The 24,631-nt window shown below is 43.6% G+C and overlaps 1 protein-coding gene across 2 annotated transcripts in view; it reads left to right on the top strand.

The window, feature by feature from the left end:
- The window catches only part of SCARA3 (scavenger receptor class A member 3), a 148,859-nt gene that overhangs the window by 80,672 nt on the left and 43,556 nt on the right, over window positions 1-24,631 (top strand). Inside the window, exons 2-4 of one of the 2 annotated variants that reach the window (XM_073561969.1) lie at window positions 19,366-19,422; window positions 20,753-20,872; window positions 21,654-21,752. In XM_073561969.1, the coding sequence (XP_073418070.1) occupies window positions 19,366-19,422; window positions 20,753-20,872; window positions 21,654-21,752 (276 nt within the window). Of the gene's footprint in view, window positions 1-19,347; window positions 19,423-20,752; window positions 20,873-21,653; window positions 21,753-24,631 lie in introns of both variants that reach the window. The other variant, XM_073561968.1, reaches the window with a different exon arrangement.

Raw genomic sequence — 24,631 nt, 5'->3', positions numbered from 1 at the left:
AGGATCTCCATCTATTGTCCTCTGTTATCAGCCAGTGCAGGGTGACAGTGACTGTGATTAGTATAGAGGATCTCCATCTATTGTCCTCTGTTATCAGCCAGTGCAGGGTGACAGTGACTGTGATTAGTATAGAGGATCTCCATCTATTGTCCTCTGTTATCAGCCAGTGCAGGGTGACAGTGACTGTGATTAGTATAGAGGATCTCCATCTATTGTCCTCTGTTATCAGCCAGTGCAGGGTGACAGTGACTGTGATTAGTATAGAGGATCTCCATCTATTGTCCTCTGTTATCAGCCAGTGCAGGGTGACAGTGACTGTGATTAGTATAGATGATCTCCATCTATTGTCCTCTGTTATCAGCCAGTGCAGGGTGACAGTGACTGTGATTAGTATAGAGGATCTCCATCTATTGTCCTCTGTTATCAGCCAGTGCAGGGTGACAGTGACTGTGATTAGTATAGAGGATCTCCATCTATTGTCCTCTGTTATCAGCCAGTGCAGGGTGACAGTGACTGTGATTAGTATAGAGGATCTCCATCTATTGTCCTCTGTTATCAGCCAGTGCAGGGTGACAGTGACTGTGATTAGTATAGAGGATCTCCATCTATTGTTCTCTGTTATCAGCCAGTGCAGGGTGACAGTGACTGTGATTAGTATAGAGGATCTCCATCTATTGTCCTCTGTTATCAGCCAGTACAGGGTGACAGTGACTGTGATTAGTATAGAGAATCTCCGTCTATTGTTCTCTGTTATCAGCCAGTGCAGGGTGACAGTGACTGTGATTAGTATAGAGGATCTCCATCTATTGTCCTCTGTTATCAGCCAGTGCAGGGTGACAGTGACTGTGATTAGTATAGAGGATCTCCATCTATTGTCCTCTGTTATCAGCCAGTGCAGGGTGACAGTGACTGTGATTAGTATAGAGGATCTCCATCTATTGTCCTCTGTTATCAGCCAGTGCAGGGTGACAGTGACTGTGATTAGTATAGAGGATCTCCATTTATTGTCCTCTGTTATCAGCCAGTGCAGGGTGACAGTGACTGTGATTAGTATAGAGGATCTCCATCTATTGTCCTCTGTTATCAGCCAGTGCAGGGTGACAGTGACTGTGATTAGTATAGAGGATCTCCATCTATTGTCCTCTGTTATCAGCCAGTGCAGGGTGACAGTGACTGTGATTAGTATAGAGGATCTCCATCTATTGTCCTCTGTTATCAGCCAGTGCAGGGTGACAGTGACTGTGATTAGTATAGAGGATCTCCATCTATTGTCCTCTGTTATCAGCCAGTACAGAGTGACAGTGACTGTGATTAGTATAGAGAATCTCCGTCTATTGTTCTCTGTTATCAGCCAGTGCAGGGTGACAGTGACTGTGATTAGTATAGAGGATCTCCATCTATTGTCCTCTGTTATCAGCCAGTACAGGGTGACAGTGACTGTGATTAGTATAGAGAATCTCCGTCTATTGTTCTCTGTTATCAGCCAGTGCAGGGTGACAGTGACTGTGATTAGTATAGAGGATCTCCATCTATTGTCCTCTGTTATCAGCCAGTGCAGGGTGACAGTGACTGTGATTAGTATAGAGGATCTCCATCTATTGTCCTCTGTTATCAGCCAGTGCAGGGTGACAGTGACTGTGATTAGTATAGAGAATCTCCGTCTATTGTTCTCTGTTATCAGCCAGTGCAGGGTGACAGTGGCTGTGATTAGTATAGAGGATCTCCATTTATTGTCCTCTGTTATCAGCCAGTGCAGGGTGACAGTGACTGTGATTAGTATAGAGGATCTCCATCTATTGTCCTCTGTTATCAGCCAGTACAGGGTGACAGTGACTGTGATTAGTATAGAGGATCTCCATCTATTGTCCTCTGTTATCAGCCAGTACAGGGTGACAGTGACTGTGATTAGTATAGAGAATCTCCGTCTATTGTTCTCTGTTATCAGCCAGTGCAGGGTGACAGTGACTGTGATTAGTATAGAGGATCTCCATCTATTGTCCTCTGTTATCAGCCAGTGCAGGGTGACAGTGACTGTGATTAGTATAGAGGATCTCCATCTATTGTCCTCTGTTATCAGCCAGTGCAGGGTGACAGTGACTGTGATTAGTATAGAGAATCTCCGTCTATTGTTCTCTGTTATCAGCCAGTGCAGGGTGACAGTGGCTGTGATTAGTATAGAGGATCTCCATTTATTGTCCTCTGTTATCAGCCAGTGCAGGGTGACAGTGACTGTGATTAGTATAGAGGATCTCCATCTATTGTCCTCTGTTATCAGCCAGTACAGGGTGACAGTGACTGTGATTAGTATAGAGGATCTCCATCTATTGTCCTCTGTTATCAGCCAGTGCAGGGTGACAGTGACTGTGATTAGTATAGAGGATCTCCATCTATTGTCCTCTGTTATCAGCCAGTGCAGGGTGACAGTGACTGTGATTAGTATAGAGAATCTCCGTCTATTGTTCTCTGTTATCAGCCAGTGCAGGGTGACAGTGGCTGTGATTAGTATAGAGGATCTCCATTTATTGTCCTCTGTTATCAGCCAGTGCAGGGTGACAGTGACTGTGATTAGTATAGAGGATCTCCATCTATTGTCCTCTGTTATCAGCCAGTGCAGGGTGACAGTGACTGTGATTAGTATAGAGGATCTCCATCTATTGTCCTCTGTTATCAGCCAGTGCAGGGTGACAGTGACTGTGATTAGTATAGAGGATCTCCATCTATTGTCCTCTGTTATCAGCCAGTGCAGGCTACCAAGTAGCGGTATGAAGAACCGATTCACAAATTATACTGTTCATTTCAGCCAATTGTGAATAAACTGTGTATATATATATATATATATATATATATATATATATATATATATATATATATATATAGCACGTGCAATAATTATTGAACACGGCATTAATTGTCTAGGTAAATCTGCTTCTTAAGGTACATGTCTTTAAATTATGTGTAATAGTGAGAGATGACTCACGGAAATGTATTGAATATGCTGCAGAGATGCATTTATTACTTGGTTCAATAGTCGTTGTTTTTGATGAATCTTCAAGATGCCTCCTATCTGGAGAAACTAGTCGCAGACATTGCTCGGGTGGGATTTTGGCCCATTCTTTCACACAAACACTTTTCACGTCCTGAACCTTCCATGGCTCCTTCTATGAACTCTGAGCTTTAGTTCCTTCCATACATTTTCCATAGGATTCAGGTCCAGTGATCGGATCAGCCATTCTAAAAGCTTTATTGTCTTTCTCTGAAACCAATAAAGAGATTCCTTTTCTGTGTGTTTGGGATCCTTGTACATGGCCATGGAGGTTGTGTTTTGAGCGTGCATGCAGGCCATGGTGGATGAGTGCATTACTTATATAGATATATATATTTTTATTTTTAAAACAACTGTAGCTGCTGATTCCAGGTCTTTCTGTAGCTCTCCACAGGGGTCCTTGGCTCTTGGACAACTCTGTCTGAAATGTTGTGGGGAGCACCAGGCAGCGTCGGACTGGCCCACCGGGGAACCGGAGGATTCTCCGGTGGGCCCTGGCATCTGGTGGGCCCTGGCATCTGCAGGCATACAGGGCCAGCAGTTGCCTAGGGCCCCCGCTGCTCCAGGGGCCCCCAGCCAGTGGTGTGTCGCACACCATGCAGCTGCTATGGGGGCCCCTGCCAGTGGAGCAGCAGCGGGTGTCAGGAGGCAGGAGCCCCTGTCCCCGCTGCTAAAGAGAAATGAATATTCACTGCGAAGCAGAGAATATCATTTCAGGTCTCCACCCCCAGAGGCCCCGCCCCCAGCCCAGTAAGCTGCTCTGCATCAGGGCCGGCGCCGCCCTCAGTCCTCTCTGCTCCTGGCTCACAGCCAGTGCGCGATGACGTCACTACATCCCGCACCCGCTGTGTGTCTGGCAGAGGGGGCAGCTCCTGACACTGAGGCCGGGATCAGCGTGGGAGCGAGGAGGAGAGGTGAGTATTGTGTTTTGCTTTTTTTTTATATCTCTCTCGCTCTCTCTATCTGTCTCTATCTATCTATCTATCTATCTATCTATCTATCTATCTCTATTTCTCTATATATCTCTCTCTCTATCTCTCTTATATCTATCTATCTTTCTATCTCTATCTATTATCTATATCTATCTATATCTATCTCTATCGCTCTATCTTTATATCTATCTCTACATCTATCTATCTATCTCTATATCTTTCTATATATATATCTCTATATCTATCATGTCTATCTATCTATCTTACTCTATCTATCTCTATATCTATTATCTCTATATTTATTATCTATCTAGCTACCATCTATATCTATCTATCTTTATCTATATATATCTCTATCTAATATCTATATCTATCTATCTCTATACCTATCTATCTATTTATCTATCCGTTATCTATCTCTATATCTTTTCTCTGTATCTATCTATCTATCTCTATATCTCTCGCTATCTATCGCTCTATCTCTATATCTATCTTTATATCTATATCTATATATCTATCTCTATTTCTCTCTATATCTATCTCTATATCTCTATAGCTATCTATCTATATATCTCTATCTATCTCTATATCTATCTTTCTATCTCTATATCTATATATCTATCTATCTTTATCTATTTATCTCTATATCTTTTCTCTGTATCTATCTCTCTCTATACTGTATCTATATCTATCTGTCTCTATATATATCTATTATCTCTATATCTATATCTATTTCTCTCTATATCTCTCTCTATATCTATCTATCTATTTATCTCTATCTCTATATCTATCTGTATATCTATCTATCTTTCTATCTCTATATCTATCTCTATATCTATCTATCTTTCTCTATCTATTTATCTCTATCTATTATCTATATCTCTCTATCTATCGCTCTATCTCTATATCTATCTTTCTATCTCTACATCTATCTCTATATCTATCTTTCTATCTATATCTATCTATATCTATATCTATCTATTATGTCTATCTGTCTAGCTATCTCTATTATCTATATCTACCTATCTCTATATCTATCTGTTATCTCTATATTTATTATCTATCTTTATCTATCTATCTCTATCTATTATCTATATCTATATCTATCTCTCTATCTATTTATCGATCTCTGTATCTATCTCTCTCTATATCTCTCTCTCTCTCTATCTACCGCTCTCTCTATCTCTATCTATCTCTATATCTATTATCTCTATATCCATCTACCTATCTATCTCTATATCTATCTCTATATATATATATCTGTTTCTCTCTATATCTATCTCTATATCTCTCTCTATAGCTATCTATATATTATCTCTATATCTATCTATCTATCTCTATATCTATCTCTATATCTGTTATCTCTATATCTGTTATCTCTATATCCATATCTATCTCTATCTCTATATCTATCTTTCTATCTAACACTATATCTCTATATCTATCTCTATATCTCATTATCTATCAATCTCTATCTCTCTCTCTTTATCTATCTATCTATTGATCTATCCATCTATCTCTATATCTATCTCTATATCTATCTATTATCTCTATTATCTATATCTATCTATCCATCTATCTATCTAGCTATCTCTATCTATCTCTATATCTCTCTATATCTATCTTTCTAACTCTATATCTATCTATCTCTATACATATCTCTATATCTAGCTATTATCTCTATATCTATCTCTATATCTATCTTTCTATATCTATCTGTCTCTATATCTATCTCTATATCTATTATCTCTATATCTATCCATCTCTATATATCTCTATATCTATTTTTATTTATAGCCATCTATCTATATATATTTATCTCTATATCTATCTATATATGTCTATATTATTATTATTATTATTATTATTATTATTATTATATCTGTATATCTCTATCTATTATCTATCTCTATCTATATATCTATCTATCTCTATATCTTTCTATCTATAGCTATCTATCTCTATATCTATCTATCCATTATCTATTTTCTATCTATCTCTATATCTATCTATCTATCTATCTATCTATCTATCTATCTATCTATCTATCTATATTTCTTTCTATATCTATCTTTATATCTATCTCTATCTATCTCTATCTATCTCTATGAATCTTTCTATCTATATCTATCCATTATCTACTTTCTATCCATTATCTACTATCTATCTCTATATCTATCTATTTCCACATCTATCTTTCTATCTATTTCTATCTAACTCTATATCTATATATCTATATAGCATTATTCCCTATGAGGGGGGCAGTATTATACCCTATGAGGGGGCAGCATTATACCCTATGAGGAGGGCAGCATTATTCCCTATGAGGGGGTGCATTATACCCTATGAGGGGGTGCATTATTCCCTATGAGGGGGGGCAGTATTATACCCTATGAGGGGGGCAGCATTATACCCTATGAGGAGGGCAGCATTATTCCCTATGAGGGGGTGCATTATACCCTATGAGGGGGTGCATTATTCCCTATGAGGGGGGCAGTATTATACCCTATGAGGAGGGCAGCATTATACCCTATGAGGGGGTGCATTATTCCCTATGAGGGGGGCAGTATTATACCCTATGAGGGGGGCAGCATTATACCCTATGAGGGGGTGCATTATTCCCTATGAGGGGGGCAGTATTATACCCTATGAGGGGGCAGCATTATACCCTATGAGGGGACAGCGTTATACCCTATGAGGGGGGCAGTATTATACCCTATGAGGGGGGCAGCATTATTCCCTATGAGGGGATGCATTATTCCCTATGAGGGGGGCAGTATTATACCCTATGAGGAGGCAGCATTATACCCTATGAGGGGGTGCATTATTCCCTATGAGGGGGGCAGTATTATACCCTATGAGGGGGCAGCATTATACCCTATGAGGGGACAGCGTTATACCCTATGAGGGGGGCAGTATTATACCCTATGAGGAGGCAGCATTATACCCTATGAGGGGGTGCATTATTCCCTATGAGGGGGGCAGTATTATACCCTATGAGGGGGCAGCATTATACCCTATGAGGAGGCAGCATTATACCCTATGAGGAGGGCAGCATTATTCCCTATGAGGGGGTGCATTATACCCTATGAGGAGGGCAGCATTATTCCCTATGAGGGGGGCAGTATTATACCCTATGAGGGGGGCAGTATTATACCCTATGAGGGGGGCAGCATTATACCCTATGAGGAGGCAGCATTATACCCTATGAGGGCAGCATTATTCCCTATGAGGAGGCAGTATTATACCCTATGAGGGGGTTCATTATTCCCTATGAGGGGGGCAGTATTATACCCTATGAGGGGGGCAGTATTATACCCTATGAGGGGGCAGCATTATTCCCTATGAGGGGGCAGCATTATTCCCTATGAGGGGTGCATTATTCCCTATGAGGGGGGCAGTATTATACCCTATGAGGAGGCAGCATTATACCCTATGAGGGGGTGCATTATTCCCTATGAGGGGGGCAGTATTATACCCTATGAGGGGGGCAGTATTATACCCTATGAGGGGGGCAGTATTATACCCTATGAGGGGGCAGCATTATACCCTATGAGGGGGTGCATTATTCCCTATGAGGGGGCAGTATTATACCCTATGAGGGGGGCAGTATTATACCCTATGAGGGGGCAGCATTATACCCTATGAGGGGGTGCATTATACCCTATGAGGGGGTGCATTATTCCCTATGAGGGGGGCAGTATTATACCCTATGAGGGGGGCAGTATTATATTCTATGAGATGGCTGCATTATATTCTATGAGATGGCTGCATTATACTATGTGAGGGGGCTGCTTTATATTCTATGAGGGGGCTACCCCAACTCCTGCTACATAATTAAGACATGTACAACCTTATATTATACCCGGATATTAGCGTGTTTTACCGCATAATTGGTGGTCTGGTATTTAACTCTATGCAGCTACATAGTGGGCCCCAAGAATGATTTTCTCTGGTGGGCCCAAGGTGTTCCAGTCCGACGCTGGCACCAGGTATTGGCCGGTTTATGGTGAAATTAAGTTCTTTACACTTCCTGATTATGTCCCCAGCAGCGCTCACTGGAGCCTTCAATAGTTTAGAAACTCTCCTGTAACCAATGCCATCAGTATGTTTTTTTTCTAACAATAAGGTTGTGAAGGTCTTGAGACAGCTCACTGGTTTTCCCCTTCGTGAGATGTTTCTTATGTGACATCTTGATAATGAGACACCTTTTTATGGCCATTCGATGAACCAGCTGATATTATTTCTCACTAAGTGGCAGGATTGCTTTCTAATTACTGATAGATTTCAGCTGGTGTCAGGACTTTTCATGGCTTTTTGCTCCTCTCTTTCTTCATGTGTTCAATACTTTTCCCTATGTCATTTCTCATTATTACACATAATTTATGGACATCTAAGGTGATTTCTTTCCTCTGTGGATTGGATGGGTTGTTACCGATATCTGGTGAGAATTTCATGTCAATAGCATCTTTAGAAATAGATGTACTTAGAAAATTGGTGACGAGTTCAACACTTATTTCACTCTTTGTATAATGAACATTTGCTAAAGTTGAAAGGTAGAACTATTCACAGTCCAGCTCTTTAAAGGGGTGACTCACACCTCAGTTCATTAAAGGGCCGGCTCATAAGCTTATTAAAGGGACGGCATGGGTCATAATTCAGCTTATTAAAGGGACGGCTCACCATCTGGCTCATTAAAGGGATGTCTCACCATCTGGCTCATTAAAGGGATGTCTCACAATACGACTCATTAAAGGGATGTCTCACAATCCTGCTCATTAAAAGGATGTCTCACAATCCTGCTCATTAAAAGGATGTCTCACAATCCGACTCATTAAAGGGATGTCTCACAATCTGGCTCATTAAAGGGATGTCTCACAATCCTACTCATTAAAGGGATGTCTCACAATCCGGCTCATTAAAGGGATGTCTCACAATCCGGCTCATTAAAGGGATGTCTCACAATCCGGCTCATTAATGGGATGTCTCACAAACCGGCTCATTAAAATGATGTCTCACAATCCGGCTCATTAAAGGGATGTCTCACAATCCGGCTCATTAAAGGGATGTCTCACAATACGGCTCATTAAAGGGATGTCTCACAATCTGGCTCATTAAAGGGATGTCTCACCGTCCGGCTCATTAAAGGATGTCTCACAATACGGCTAATTAAAGGGATGTCTCACAGTCTGGCTCATTAAAGGGATGTCTCACAATACGGCTCATTAAAATGATGTCTCACAATCCGGCTCATTAAAGGGATGTCTCACAGTCTGGCTCATTAAAGGGATGTCTCACAATACGGCTCATTAAAGGGATGTCTCACAATCTGGCTCATTAAAGGGATGTCTCACCGTCCGGCTCATTAAAGGATGTCTCACAATACGGCTAATTAAAGGGATGTCTCACAATCCGGCTCATTAAAGGGATGTCTCACAATACGGCTCATTAAAGGGATGTCTCACAATCTGGCTCTTTAAAGGGATGTCTCACCGTCCGGCTCATTAAAGGATGTCTCACAATACGGCTCATTAAAGGGATGTCTCACCGTCCGGTTCATTAAAGGGATGTCTCACAATACGGCTAATTAAAGGGATGTCTCACAATCCGGCTCATTAAAGGGATGTCTCACAATCCGGCTCATTAAAGGGATGTCTCACAATCCGGCTCATTAATGGGATGTCTCACAATCCGGCTCATTAATGGGATGTCTCACAATCCGGCTCATTAAAGGGATGTCTCACAATCCGGCTCATTAAAGGGATGTCTCACAATCCGGCTCATTAAAGGGATGTCTCACAATCCGGCTCATTAAAGGGATGTCTCACAATCCGGCTCATTAATGGGATGTCTCACAATCCGGCTCATTAATGGGATGTCTCACAATCCGGCTCATTAAAGGGATGTCTCACAATCCGGCTCATTAATGGGATGTCTCACAATCCGGCTCATTAAAGGGATGTCTCACAATCCGGCTCATTAAAGGGATGTCTCACAATCCGGCTCATTAATGGGATGTCTCACAATCCGGCTCATTAATGGGATGTCTCACAATCCGGCTCATTAAAGGGATGTCTCACAATCCGGCTCATTAATGGGATGTCTCACAATCCGGCTCATTAATGGGATGTCTCACAATCCGACTCATTAATGGGATGTCTCACAATCCGGCTCATTAATGGGATGTCTCACAATCCGGCTCATTAATGGGATGTCTCACAATCCGGCTCATTAATGGGATGTCTCACAATCCGGCTCATTAATGGGATGTCTCACAATCCGGCTCATTAATGGGATGTCTCACAATCCGGCTCATTAATGGGATGTCTCACAATCCGGCTCATTAATGGGATGTCTCACAATCCGGCTCATTAATGGGATGTCTCACAATCCGGCTCATTAATGGGATGTCTCACAATCCGGCTCATTAATGGGATGTCTCACAATCCGGCTCATTAATGGGATGTCTCACAATCCGGCTCATTAATGGGATGTCTCACAATCTGGCTCATTAATGGGATGTCTCACAATCCGGCTCATTAATGGGATGTCTCACCGTCCGGCTCATTAATGGGATGTCTCACAATCCGGCTCATTAAAGGGATGTCTCACAATCCGGCTCATTAATGGGATGTCTCACAATCCGGCTCATTAATGGGATGTTTCACAATCCGGCTCATTAATGGGATGTCTCACAATCCGGCTCATTAATGGGATGTCTCACAATCCGGCTCATTAATGGGATGTCTCACAATCCGGCTCATTAATGGGATGTCTCACAATCTGGCTCATTAATGGGATGTCTCACAATCTGGCTCATTAATGGGATGTCTCACAATCCGGCTCATTAAAGGGATGTCTCACAATCCGGCTCATTAATGGGATGTCTCACAATCCGGCTCATTAAAGGGATGTCTCACAATCCGGCTCATTAATGGGATGTCTCACAATCCGGCTCATTAATGGGATGTCTCACAATCCGGCTCATTAAAGGGATGTCTCACAATCTGGCTCATTAATGGGATGTCTCACCGTCCGGCTCGTTCATCCTCTGCCGGTTCATCTTCGCAGGGCGCTGGATTTCACTTTTCCTTTATTGACCACAAATTGTAGAATAACAGCGAACAGCTGGAGACCAGAAGTCGACATTTTACCACCTCAGAACAGGAACTGGCTCCTTCCGAGCATCTGGAGAGCCCTGCGACCACATGGCCAGGTGACCAGGGCCCCAAAACTGTGTAACATGGTGGTCTTCAGCTGGAAAATCCATCTTACCACCAAAATTCTCTTTTTTTTTTCTCCTGTATCGCAGGTATCCTCGTATCTGGAGGGCGCAGTTCTGCTCATCCTGAGCTCTTTGGTTCTTGAATACAATGCGAGAGCTGCAGTAAAGACTGACACCGACAGCAGTAATAGAGGCGCAGATTTCCGGGGCAGCGGGGGGCAGTTATGGCGGCACATGAGGCGCTCCCAGGATAAATACCCGGACCGGGACTGTGGAAGGGACGGGTGTCTACTGACCGGGTGCTGAACGCAGTGTATTGTTCTCTGTTATCAGCCAGTATTGACTAGGTATGGCCTTCCCATCATACGGTGCCCAGTCACCATTACCAGTGACTTCTATCAGGGCATCATATCCATGAGCTGCATTAATAATACCGTCATATATGCTGGTAAAGGACGTATAATCACTGGCCGCAGGCTTCAGAGCAATGTCAGCCAATCCCAGTACTAGTGTCATAATACCTAACTAAATACCGCCACAGAGCGCAGAAATAAAGCCGAGATACACATAACATAGGGCCCAAATAATGCGCAAAGTGAGATAGAGTAATACTGCCATACAGTCCTGGTAGTCTTGGGTAAACTGTGATGTAATATTTCGTGTACTTTGGGGGGTTAATATTACTAAAGGTATGGGGGATGGGAGGAAGGAGGATGATAGCATCCCTTGTGGTCCGCAGTGGCAAAAAGGTTTATATTCCTCATAGTTTATGGAGCATAAAGTGTTAATGGTTCCCAATGTCTAGAGACCTCAAACGGTTACTATCCCAGCAGGACCAGGGAGCCAAGTGTGTTAATATCCCTGGTGGTCTTGAGAACTGGATATGTTAATATCCCTGGTGGGCTATGCAACTGAAAGTGTTAATATCCCTAGAAATCTATGGAGCTGAAACTATAACTGTCTCTGGTGGTCTATGGAACTGAATGTGTTAACATTCATGGTGGTCTAGGGAGATGATAGTATTATACCTGGTTGTTAATGTCCCAGTTGGTCTAGGGAAGTGAGAGTGTTATTGTCCCTAGGGATCAAGGGAGTTGAAAGTGTTACTACCCCTGGGGGTCTATGAAGTTGCATGTGTTACTATCCCTGGTGGTCTAGAGAGTTGAAAGTGTTACTACCCCTGGGGGTCTATGAAGTTGCATGTGTTACTATCCCTGGTGGTCTAGAGAGTTGAAAGTGATACTACCCCTGGGGGTCTAGGGAGCTTAATGTGTTAATATCCTTGGTGGTCTGGGGGAATTTGGCTTTTTTTTTGTATCTGGAGATCACAGAATTCATTAGTGAGTTTTGAATGCATTCCTGGATGTATTTTGGGTCCAAACTCATGAGAACCAGCTTCGTGAGAAGGTAACAGAAGCAGGAGATCCCATTTAAGGCACCAGATTTAGCATATGTGGATTTTCCTCATATTGACTACGGCTCCAATCGTGATTCATTAAGGATCAAGCTGACCAGTCATAGGGATGTGGGAAGAACGGCCCCCACCAAGTGTCCGGGCCAGAACCAAGGGGACCGTCATCTAGGTTCCGGGGGAAACTGTTCCCGGGGGACAGAGTTCAGGGACGAACCGCTGAGATGGACAGATGGGCTGGGGGAGGAGCCAATATAAAAGGGGCGGGGAGTGCTAGTCACGATGAGTCAGCAGACCGGGACAGAAGCAGCAGGAGACCGTGGGAGCGTCTGAGAGCAAAAGTGACTCACCAGTGCCAGGGGAGACGCTCACCTAGGACATCAGAGGGACGGCGCCCAGACGACCGTCCGAGACCTGCTGCCCCGCTTCAGCCCGCGGCAGCCGCCACCTCACCTCAGCTCGCCGCTGCCGCCTGCGGCCTACCTGCGGCCATTGCCGCCTCGCTCCAGCCCGCAGCTGCGGCCTGTCTCCCGCCACCTGCAGCTGCTCTGCCCTCACCAGTGGTCGCGGCAAGTCCAGTGCCGTCGGCGGCCACCACTGTCCCGCTCCAGTCCGTGGCAGGGGCCGAGCCTCTGCTTGCCGCGGATTCCCCGTCGCAGCTGCTAGCTGCACAGGTGGCCTGCCACTCGCCACCCTGCACCGCTACCGCTTACCCCAGTCCAGGGACCGCGGCCCACTCGTCCAAGGACTCTACCGGGGCCGGAGGTGCCCCAGTGTCACAGGAGCGTCGGAACGCTCGAAGACTACGTCGACTCTTCAGCAGCTGGGCCCAGCGGCTGCTCCGCCGAAGAACCACCGTCCAGGACGCCGAGGGACGTCAGGACGGCTAAGTTGACTATATAGTTAAGGACCTGTAGTCGGCCATACCGCAGCCCTATAGTGACCGGCTCTCGCCGGATGTAGTCGTGTTCTACTCTGGTTGTGTTTGCTTGTATTGAGCCCCTGCGAGGGCAACCCTTGTTACCCCTTTGGTTGGTCAGGCTGTTACCTCTAGGCCTATAAACGTTATTATAAATAGCACCAAACCGTCTCGCGACTCGTCACTGCATCCTGCGTACCTGCAAGTACCACAGGGACTCCAAAGTCTAAGGCAAATACATTTGGGCAAGGTTGTAATGTCCAATACTCTGTGGTAGAACTCCCGCAGGTCTCACCCAACTTCTGAGGGCAGCAGAGAAGGTCATTGATGTCTGGGATCCTCCTTTGTTCAGTTTCAATAGAGGGCAACATCCACGTGAATTTATCATTGTCCTCAACTTTATAGGAGCAATCCTGTTCTTGACCTTGACCACCACAATCTGCTCCAAAAACTTAAGGGGGTTAAAAAGTGACAATGACATTGGTGGCCACCATGAAGGCCAAGAAGAAGGTTATGTAAAGTGAGAGGAACAAGAGCTCCACCCATACAATGGGTCACGCTTAGCCTCTCTGCCCACAAACCTGTTTGACAATGGTGATCGGCTAAGAATCTGGGACCTCTAGGACTCAAATGCAGGAACCAAGGTCACCATGAGGGCCAGGAAGAAGGTTATGTAAAGTGAAAGGAACAAGAGCTCCACCCATACAATAGGTCACTCTGAGCCTCACTGCCCACATTCAGGGTCCATCTCCATGTGAGCAGTCTCTGTTGACTATGATGATCGTCTAAGAATCTGGGAAACAAGACCAAGGAAAGGACTGCAGGTTCTTATAAGTCATTCCAAGATGAGCCATACAGGATTGTCAGGATCTTGGCTGATATCACGTAGGGAAGGATATTTTTGGTGTGGTCATAATCACAGAGTAAGAAGCAGGAACCTGTGAAATGCATGAAGGAGGACAAGTTTGATATTACAGACACCCCTCAAATATGGATTTGGAGATCCTGGGTCTGAATTATCCCAAAGAAGAAGAAAGTGACAATGACATTTATGGTCACCATACAGATCACAAAAAAGTCTGGAAAGTGAATGCTCCACCAGATCAGAGCCAGTGCAATGGGTCATTGTCAGCCTCACTGACCACACCAGGTCCTTGACATCTCCATGAGTAGTGCTTTGGTTGACAATCTGGGATCTCAAGTGCAGGGATCGAGGCCAAGTAAACTTGTGGTAACTGCAGGTGCTTATTATAAGCCGTTCCAAGATGAGCCATGGGGGTTTGTCAGGACCTTGGCAGCTATCACTGTATTATGTCATAGACACAGATGGTAAGGACCTTCTGCAACCACAAAAGATGATGTAAGAACCTAAAAAAAAATGTGCAGGGGAAAACAAGGTTGTCCTTTTAGACCCACATTTACCACCTCAAATATGGGTCTACTGATCAAGATGGACCGAAGTCTGAATTACCACAAGGAAAAATTACCGTGAGGTAAAAAAAAAAGGAATAATTACATGGCCACCTCAAGGTTCAGGAAAAGGGTGAACCCTACAGATTTGACTTACAGCGCCACCTTAGCACGCAACTTCGTTCAGGGTATTGGAGCTCTTAGCAGTATATAAAGACGGGGTGATGAAATCATCAAAATGGGTCAAAAACATACAAAAATGAGAACAGAATCATTGTTACAAGACTTTCCAGAATAGTCGGAAAGTCGTAAAGGCGGAAAAACATGCTTAAGAAACCTAATATGATTGGCCCCATGGGTTTGTCAGCTCTTTGGCTGGTATCACCCTGTTATGTAATTTACACAGAAATTTCACAGAACCCATGAAACTCAGGACGAAAGACAAATCCATCTATGTTTATCCCTATGCGACAGAATGTTGGCCGGTGTCAGGGCATTATGTAATATACGCAAGAGTAACGGGTCCATTTTTGGATGGCCTATAGCCAAAGACTAGGGATCTAGGCTGTAAGAACCTATGAAGTGCGTGATGAAACCACAGATTCCCTCGGAGGGGATCAGTCCCTGCTTTTCTCCTCGTATAGAGTAAGAACATCAGATTATTGAATAATACAGGGAGCGCGGTTACATCTAATCCTCAATTCCCAGATGTCACACTTGCTGGAAAAGAATCCCACCCTTCAGAACCAATGATGTCACCCGCTATTCCTGGCCGCAAGTCTCCATCATGTTATCCCATGCCTCTGCCAGAAAAAATGATGTCGACAAGTGAAAAATAATATTGGCCTGAAAATTAACCATTAGTCAGAACTCTAAAAATGTCACGTGTAAAATGATTTCATGGAATGGGAAAAAAATTCCTAATGGCCTCCAAGTCATGGTGGGCAACCATGGGGTCGAAGAGATTGAGACCCTATGTGGTTGGTGGCCATTGCTCTTTGGAGGCATCATAACCCCATCTGCTGCGGAGGAGACCATACGTCTTATACTTGTAGCTGTGCATTGCCTCTGCTGAGTCTGATGATGACATCACGCAAATACTAAGTCTATGATGTCATAGGTGGTAAAATAGGTGAGGACATCAGTGTAGAATGAGGACATCTATACAATGTCCAATTCTCTAATGAACTTTTGGATCTTCTCTTTACGAGGGGACTTGTTTAAGATTTTTGCATCTTTTCTTGTTGTAAAAAAGTTTGTCGCAAGCTGTTTTTGACCCAAATTTTGCAACTTTTTATTAAATTACACCAGTTTCACAACTTTTATAAAAGTCATGCAATATGGCCGTAGCTAGGAAATATGAAAATTAAGCTTGAAGGGGACTTGTCACCAGATCAAAAAAATGGCCAGATTTGCTCTTATTTCATCTCTTCTGTTTATTTAAATTTTTTTAGCTACTATTTATGGACTTTACAAAGGAGCGTGGCTCCTAAAGACACACCCCAGAGGATCCTGTCAGCCTAAAGACACGCCCAAGAGGATACTATGAGACACAGATTATTTAAGGTAGCAGCAGGAATAAAATAAGAGCAAAAACTGGTCACTTCTGCCCAATGATAGGTCTTACAATTGTGGCCAAAAGTATTGACACCCCTGCAATTCTGTCAGATAATACTCAGTTTCTTCCTGAAAATGATTGCAAACACAAATTCTTTGGTATTATTATCTTCATTTAATTTGTCTTAATGCCAAATTGGATATAATTCCACCCCAAACATAAAAAAGAGGGTGGACAAAAGTATTGGCACTGTTCGAAAAATCATGTGATGCTTCTCTAATTTGTGTAATTAACAGCACCTGTAACTTACCTGTGGCACCTAACAGGTGTTGGCAATAACTAAATCACTTGCAGCCAGTTGACATGGATTAAAGTTGACTCAACCTCTGTCCTGTGTCCTTGTGTGTACCACATTGAGCATGGAGAAAAGAAAGAAGACCAAAGAACTGTCTGAGGACTTGAGAAACCAAATTGTGAGGAAGCATGAGCAATCTCAAGGCTACAAGTCCATCTCCAAAGACCTGAATGTTCCTGTGTCTACCGTGCGCAGTGTCATCAAGAAGTGTAAAGCCCATGGCACTGTGGCTAACCTCCCTAGATGTGGACGGAAAAGAAAAATTGACAAGAGATTTCAACGCAAGATTGTGCGGATGTTGGATAAAGAACCTCGACTAACATCCAAACAAGTTCAAGCTGCCCTGCAGTCCGAGGATACAACAGTGTCAACCCTTACTATCCGTCGGCGTCTGAATGAAAAGGGACTGTATGGTAGGAGACCCAGGAAGACCCCACTTCTTACCCCAAGACATAAAAAAGCCAGGCTGGAGTTTGCCAAAACTTACCTGGAAAAGCCTAAAACATTTAGGAAGAATGTTCTTTGGTCAGATGAGACAAAAGTAGAGCTTTTTTTGCAAAGGCATCAACATAGTTTACAGGAGAAAAAAAGAGGCATTCAAAGAAAAGAACACGGTCCCTACAGTTAAACATGGCGGAGGTTCCCTGATGTTTTGGGGTTGCTTTCCTGCCTCTGGCACTGGACTGCTTGACCGTGTGCATGGGCATTATGAAGTCTAAAGACTACCAACAAATTTTGCAGCATAATGTAGGGCCCAGTGTGAGAAAGCTGGATCTCCCTCAGAGGTCATGGGTCTTCCAGCAGGACAATGACCCAAAACACACTTCAAAAAGCACTAGAAAATGGTTTGAGAGAAAGCACTGGAGACTTCTAAGGTGGCCAGCAATGAGTCCAGACCTGAATCCCATAGAACACCTGTGGAGAGATCTAAAAATGGAAGTTTGGAGAAGGCACCCTTCAAATATCAGGGACCTGGAGCAGTTTGCCAAAGAAGAATGGTCTAAAATTCCAGCAGAGCATTGTAAGAAACTCATTGATGGTTACCGGAAGCGGTTGGTCGCAGTTATTTTGGTTAAAGGTTGTGCAACCAAGTATTAGGCTGAGGGTGCCAATACTTTTGTCCGGCCCATTTTTGGAGTTTTGTGTGAAATGATCAACGTTTTGCTTTTTGCTTCATTCTCTTTTGTGTTTTTTCATTTAAGACAAATTAAATGGAGATAATAATACCAAAGAATTTGTGTTTGCAATTATTTCCAGGAAGAAACCGAGTATTATCTGACAGAATTGCAGGGGTGTCAATACTTTTGGCCACAACTGTATTTACGTAAGGTTTATTAATTACAACTTTTTAAAAAGTTGCACAAAAAGTTTCAAACTCACTCAAGTAGGCAAAAGCTAAAGGTTTCGCCATTTTGGTAACGACATCGTAGCCACAAGCAAAACTGGCTTCAAATATACCTCTCATCATTGGTGTACCCCTATATGAATCCAAAGGGGTAACGGCCAAATGTCTCCCTCGGTACTAAGACAATAATGGGGCAGCGGTCGAATTATCATAAAGCTGCGCCTCTCATAGAGGTAGGGGCACACAAGACAATAGGTCTCATATTATCGGGGGCATTTTTAAGGTTCCTTTTGTGGCCATTATTTGCATTACACTTATCAAGCTGTCAGATGAAATTTTGGTAAATTTGGCGCGTCTTCAGATCTTTAAGAATTAGGGTCTCGATTCATTCCTGGTTTTGTACCTATTTTTTGTCTATTTTTTCTTGTTTTAAGATTGTTGGGTTTTTTTTGCGCCTGTTTTGAAGTCTGTTGAGTGGATGTGGTTTTTACAATCCAGATGTTTGCAGCCGATTCATTAGTTGTGACTTTATAAAAAGACGTTCATTTCTCCAGCTACCCCCAAAACTGTTTTTGTTTGTGACAACTTATCAGAACACAAGACTTTTAATTGCACTAAAAAAAGGTGCAAAAAATAGTAAAAGACAAAAATAAAGTATTTTTTTGTCTTGTGCGGCAACTTTTTTGCCGCTATTTCTGGTGGCAACTGACCAAAGTTTAATTGTCGTCTCAGATTGGATGCCGACTGCTTCAAACAAGTCCCCAAAAATCTGATGAGGTTGGACTTCTTGCAACTTGCTTATCTTGGTCGCAGTACGATCAAGGTCACAATGTGACCCCCAATCTGTTGTATTGCACTTTGATCATGTGGCTTAAGTCGCCGCATAGCCCCAGCCTAAAGGCTGGAGATAACTAGGGGCTTTCCGTTATCAGAGTGGAGGACCAATGTTATCCCGTCAGTTACGGCAAAGAATGGTCTTAGTGCACGGATAACGCATCAATTTTGTTGAGAGCGGTGTAATCCCGTGAAAATTGAGATGCCCATAGATTAGGAATCACTTGGGTTCCCGTTAGTGGGACAATCTGGGATCAACTTTGTTTTGCGCGTAACCTTCTAGGGTTTGTGTTCATTTGCTATAAACAGAGGCAGACCTCTTTTGTCTTTCAGACGAGCAGCTCCTACAAGAAGAGGATGACATGACCTCGTCTAGACACAGGCAGAATGGTAAGGAAACCTCGGAGAACAGGGTACAATCGATTGTCTTCTCCTTCTTCCAGAAGATGGCCAAAGACACAGGTCTACTTCCCATCTAACAAACCAGTCGTCAATGGGTGTTCTGTGATGGAGGATCGAGTGTGACACAAGAACAACAAAGTGAACCATTAATGGTGACCAACAACATATCCAGGTGCCCAGTTTGGGCTGGTACTTGGCTACAATTAGCCCACAGTGTCCACCAATGCTGGCACGAGGGCAGATCTCCACATAGTAGCACCAAATTCCTTACCAATCTCATTTGGACTGCGCTGTTGACTTGCCTGGACGGGCAATGAGTGGTCTTTGAACTTCAGATGTCTCGTCTAATCTTCCTAGTATGTCGGCTGCTCTCCATAGAGAGCATTAGGATCTGGCTCAGCTACATTGCCAAACCACAGGAGGAGATTGGCATAAGAGCAGATGCTGAGCTGAGCGAGCAAACGAGTCGGCAGAGACGAGTCTTCAGAGATAAATTTCTTATATTATCAGCAAACCCCCCCCAAAAAAAAAGTACATTTCAATGAATAGAGCTTGGAATAATAATAATTTTCACAATTGGTTGTGTTTAAAAAATGTTCAAGACGGTTCCATGAAGTAGACAAAAACGTTAGGTACGGTGGTAGGAGCGGGGTCTTGTTGTCTCATCTTCAAGGTATGAGGTCACAGATTCAAAGGTTCTAGATGTATGGAGAAGATATCAGAGCTGAGTCTGTGGCTCTAGCACCACCATCCATATTATACAGCAGGTCTCAGCGGGCTCAGGATAAAAGGGGCTTAGGTTATAGGGTACATGATACACACCAAATACTGGGGTACTGGAATAAGGTTAGGTTCAGGATCCAAGAGGCAGGTACAAGGTCACAAGTTTATGCCCCGATTGTCTCCTACCTGCAAAAGCAAGGCCAGTGGATTTTGTGGTGCAGGAAGACAGATGAGTACAATGTGCCTGATAAGTCTAACTCCTTAGGGCAGCTCAAACTAAACAGAATGATCGAGACCGTGGTCAGTGCACAAGAGGATTCTAATACCTCACCCACCACTCTGTTAGCCGAGCAAGATGACGTTTACCGAAAGTGGTGAAACAGTTTACCATGTCCCAGACACCAACTCTTGAGTCACAAGAGAAAGACTTTCAACCAGACTATCTCAACAAGAAGAGCAAAAGCTTCTCAGTCAGCACCCATCTTGCCACTGCTCATCATACACTAACCTTTTTTTTAAGAAGGTGAGGTTGGTAGGAGCATGAATCCCTTGGCTGAAGTGACCGTCAAACCTTTCTGTGATCTTAATATTGTAGGTAGGACCAGGACCAACTGTGTCAAATGTCAGAAGAACCTGTCCCTTCAGAACTCTGTGAAGGTTCTCTACGTGTTTGTGGTGATCCTCATCATCGCGGTCATCGTGTTAGCATCATTGGGTGAGTAGCTGACCATGTACTTAGTGATATTAATGCTGCACTGAATGATAAATTATGGAAGTTACACTCTTGACATGACCCTTTCTACATATGTAATAAAGGAGCCATCTACTGTATGGGTTTCCCCTCCGTTGACCAAATTATAGGACAATCAGATGACTATCTCAGTCGATGGTGGATCCTACATGCATGGATGTGAATTGGTGCCATATAACAAATATTTCATGCCTACTTTCACCAGTGACACCAGATCATCTGAACAAGGGATACCAAAAGTAGACAACCCCTTTAGTCTGAGGAGCATTGGAGGATGTCCAAGTTACAGTGTCTGCATGTTCTGTAGAATATATTGATGCTCGTAAATTCAGAAATTGTGGGGCAAAATTCGACACATTACTCCATGGGGGTGACCTGGCTTTGGGACCCTAATAAATGTCTTGACTTTTATAATGTGTGACCACCCTATGGGGCTTGTGGCCTATTTACTAATCATAAGTGCCCTATGATTCTGCATTATTATATGTAGAGCACTTTGGATGTCAGTCTTTACTGTAACTACAACTTTATTTTCATGGGCATAGGATGAGCAGAGTAATATGTGACTGATGATTCCATGACTTAAAAAAAAACCTTAAAACTTTCTGCAGTAATTGTGGAAAAATCTCATAAATTTGTACTGTCTCTTTAAATGAAATGGTCACAGACACATTTTTAGCTGCATAAATAGAAATGACGGCATTTGACTTCTGGCGATGAGTAAATTTCCTCGTCTTATTTACAGTTTTCAGGAAAGTCAATTCCCTGTACGATGACTTCAGCTCTGCAAAGTCCGGATATGAGAAGAAGATCATCTCCGTCCAAATGGATCTTCAGGAGCTAGGTAAATATGCGGATTTTCTTCTCTTAGTTGAATAGTTAGGCTTAGTTTGTTCCATTGGCACAGGCTCCAGATCATGGTCAAATTGCGTCTTAGTACAAATAGGACCATAAAATGACACTTGTCAGAGTCTATGAGACCGTGCTGTACCTCTACGGGAGTCTACGAGCCTTTGTTTGTCCTCTACGAGAGTCTACGAGCCCTTGTTTGTCCTCTACGAGAGGCTGCAAGCCAGGGCTGTACCTCTACGAGAGTCTACAAGCCAGGGCTGTACCTCTACAAGAGTCTACAAGCCAGGGCTGTACCTCTACGAGAGTCTACAAGCCAGGGCTGTATCTCTACGAGAGCCTACAAGTCCGTGCTGTACCTCTATGAGAGCCTACAAGCCCTTGCTGTACCTCTACGAGAGTCTACAAGCCCATGCTGTATCTCAACGAGAGTCTAAGAGCTTGTGCTGTACCTGTAAGACTGCCTACAGGCCCGTGCTGTAACTCTTCGAGAGACTACAAGCCCGTGCTGTAACTCTTTGAGAGTCTACAAGCCCTTGCTGTATCTCAACAAGTCTACAAACCCGTGCTGTACCTCTACGAGAGTCTACAGGCCAGCGCTGTACCTCTAGAAGAGTCTGCGAGCCTGTGCTGTACCTGTACGACAGCCCACAAGCCTGTGCTGTAACTCTTCGAGAGACTACAAGCCCGTGCTGTAACTCTTCGAGAGTCTACAAGCCCTTGCTGTATCTCAACAAGTCTACAAACCCGTGCTGTACCTCTACGAGAGTCTACAGGCCAGCGTTGTATTTTTACGAGAGTCTACGAGCCTGTGCTGTAGCCTGTACGAGAGCCTACAAGCCCATACTTGTCCACAAGAGTTTTTGACCCCTTCCTTGTCCTCAACGAGAGTCTACGTCGTCATGCTTGTCCACTACGTGAGTCTATGAGCCTGTGTTGTACCTCTACGAAATTCTACAATCCTTGGCTTGTCCTCACCAAGAGTTTATGAGCCCATGCTGTAACTCTACGAGAGTCTACAAGTCCATGCTTATCCTCTATGAGAGTCTACAAGACCGTGTTTGTCCTCTACGAGAGTCTATGAGCCAGTGCTGTACCTCTGCGTGAGTCTACAAACTTGTGCTGTGCCTGGGCTAGAATCTATTAGCCGTGCTATACCTCTACGAGAGTCTACGGGTCTGTGCTGTGTCTCTTCGAGAGTTCACAAGCCCGTGCCGCATCTCTACAAGAGTTTACTGGCCCGTGCTTGTCCTTTACGAGAGACTACAACCGCAAGCTGTACCTATACGAGAGTTTACAGGCCCTTACTGTATCTCCACAAGAGACTTTGAGCCTGTGCCGTAAATTTTGATATTTTCAAGAGCCCCATCTTGATGACACTTTCCCGTTAAAGAGGATCTTTCACTTGCCATAAAAAAGGCATATGTTGTACATGGCTCTCTTCTGCTGGCATTGTTTTTCTATTATTCCTGCGCCTCTCCGTTCCTGAGATATGGTCTCCTTTTCCTTGTATGTAAGTCTAGACTTTATAGCCAAGTGGGCGTGATCTTCAGATCTCCTCAGTTGGTGTCTTCTTCAGGACCACACCCACTTGTAACAAGACTAGATTTATATACAGTGTCATATCTCAGGAACGCAGAGACACAGGAACAAAAGAAAAACATCGCCGGATTCAGGAGAACAGCGGCATTTACACCATGTAAAAAGAAAAGAAATTACTTATTATTAATTAGTATCCAGTCCTCGTTAATTGTAATTTAAACAGTTGTAATAAATAGTAAACAGCAGGTTATAAACAAGGAGTAAATCCTCCATGTGCTGCACCGCAATCTGACATCTGGCGCCTCCCGGTTACTCATCATCACCTGTGGCGAGCCGTAAATCAGCCGCCATGTAATCGCCGCGCTGCTTCCTCGCTCTGTCTCCAGGCGCAGGGTCAGCTGTGTGCTGTTTTGCACATTTTATGGGGTTTTGAAAGTTTTTCGAAAATCTGTTCCTACTTAACGTCCATTTCCAGGAGAATGACCTCAACAGTAAGATCAGCGTCGATGCAAGAACCGGCGTCCTCTCCTCGTGTTATATCGTTAACGATTGCATCCAAACAGTTAAACCCTTGACAGAGTAGCCATTCAGGACTCTAAGAAAGTTGGGTGACACAAGCAAAGGCGACAGTCACGGCGATTCTGCCCAGTATGGGACCGGTTCCAGGGCTGAGGACTGACCCTTCTGTTACTTCCAAGGTTCAGGTTCCCTCCGGTTATTTATGAGGTGCGGGATTCATGAAGCTCGTTAACAAATTACAGGAACATACCCAATTATATGGTTACGGTCAACAGATATCATCATGTTACCAGTGGGGGGGACATTCAGGTTGCTTTTGTCTCGGTTCACCTCCCCAGTAGTCATATTTTGTTTCTGAATGGCAAAAAGAAAAGAAAATTTGAATGAGGGAAAAAAAAGTCCTAAAACATCTAAAATTGTACCGTATTTAGTTTTTAGCCAGTCATTTTTCTTTTTTTTCCTCTTGTGGTTTTCGTTGCCATACCTTGTGCCAAATTCTACAAAATGGTGCACAAATTTTTGCACAATGTCAAAAAACGGTCTTTATTTTTGTCTTTAACCATTTGGGTGACTTTTACATTCAAAATGAATTAAAAAACAAAAAAAATCACACTGGAGGAGTGGAGATGGAGTGGCGTACATTTGCCCAAAAAATGATAGCCCGTCAATATGAAAGTACCGGACAAACCCTTTTGCAGATCCATTTTTTTGGTAATGGGCCCAGAATACTGGAGGTGTTTACAGACCCCTCTAGTAAGAATGGATCCATTACAATTGGAGCGAAAATGGAGGCAAAAAGGAAAACCAAAGAGT

Source organism: Dendrobates tinctorius, unplaced genomic scaffold (assembly GCF_039654945.1).
Source record: "Dendrobates tinctorius isolate UK_male_01 unplaced genomic scaffold, ASM3965494v1 ptg000332l, whole genome shotgun sequence".
NCBI lineage: Eukaryota > Metazoa > Chordata > Amphibia > Anura > Dendrobatidae > Dendrobates > Dendrobates tinctorius.
The sequence above is the reverse complement of the archived record's forward strand: the minus strand, read 5'-3'. Positions and strand labels throughout refer to the sequence as shown.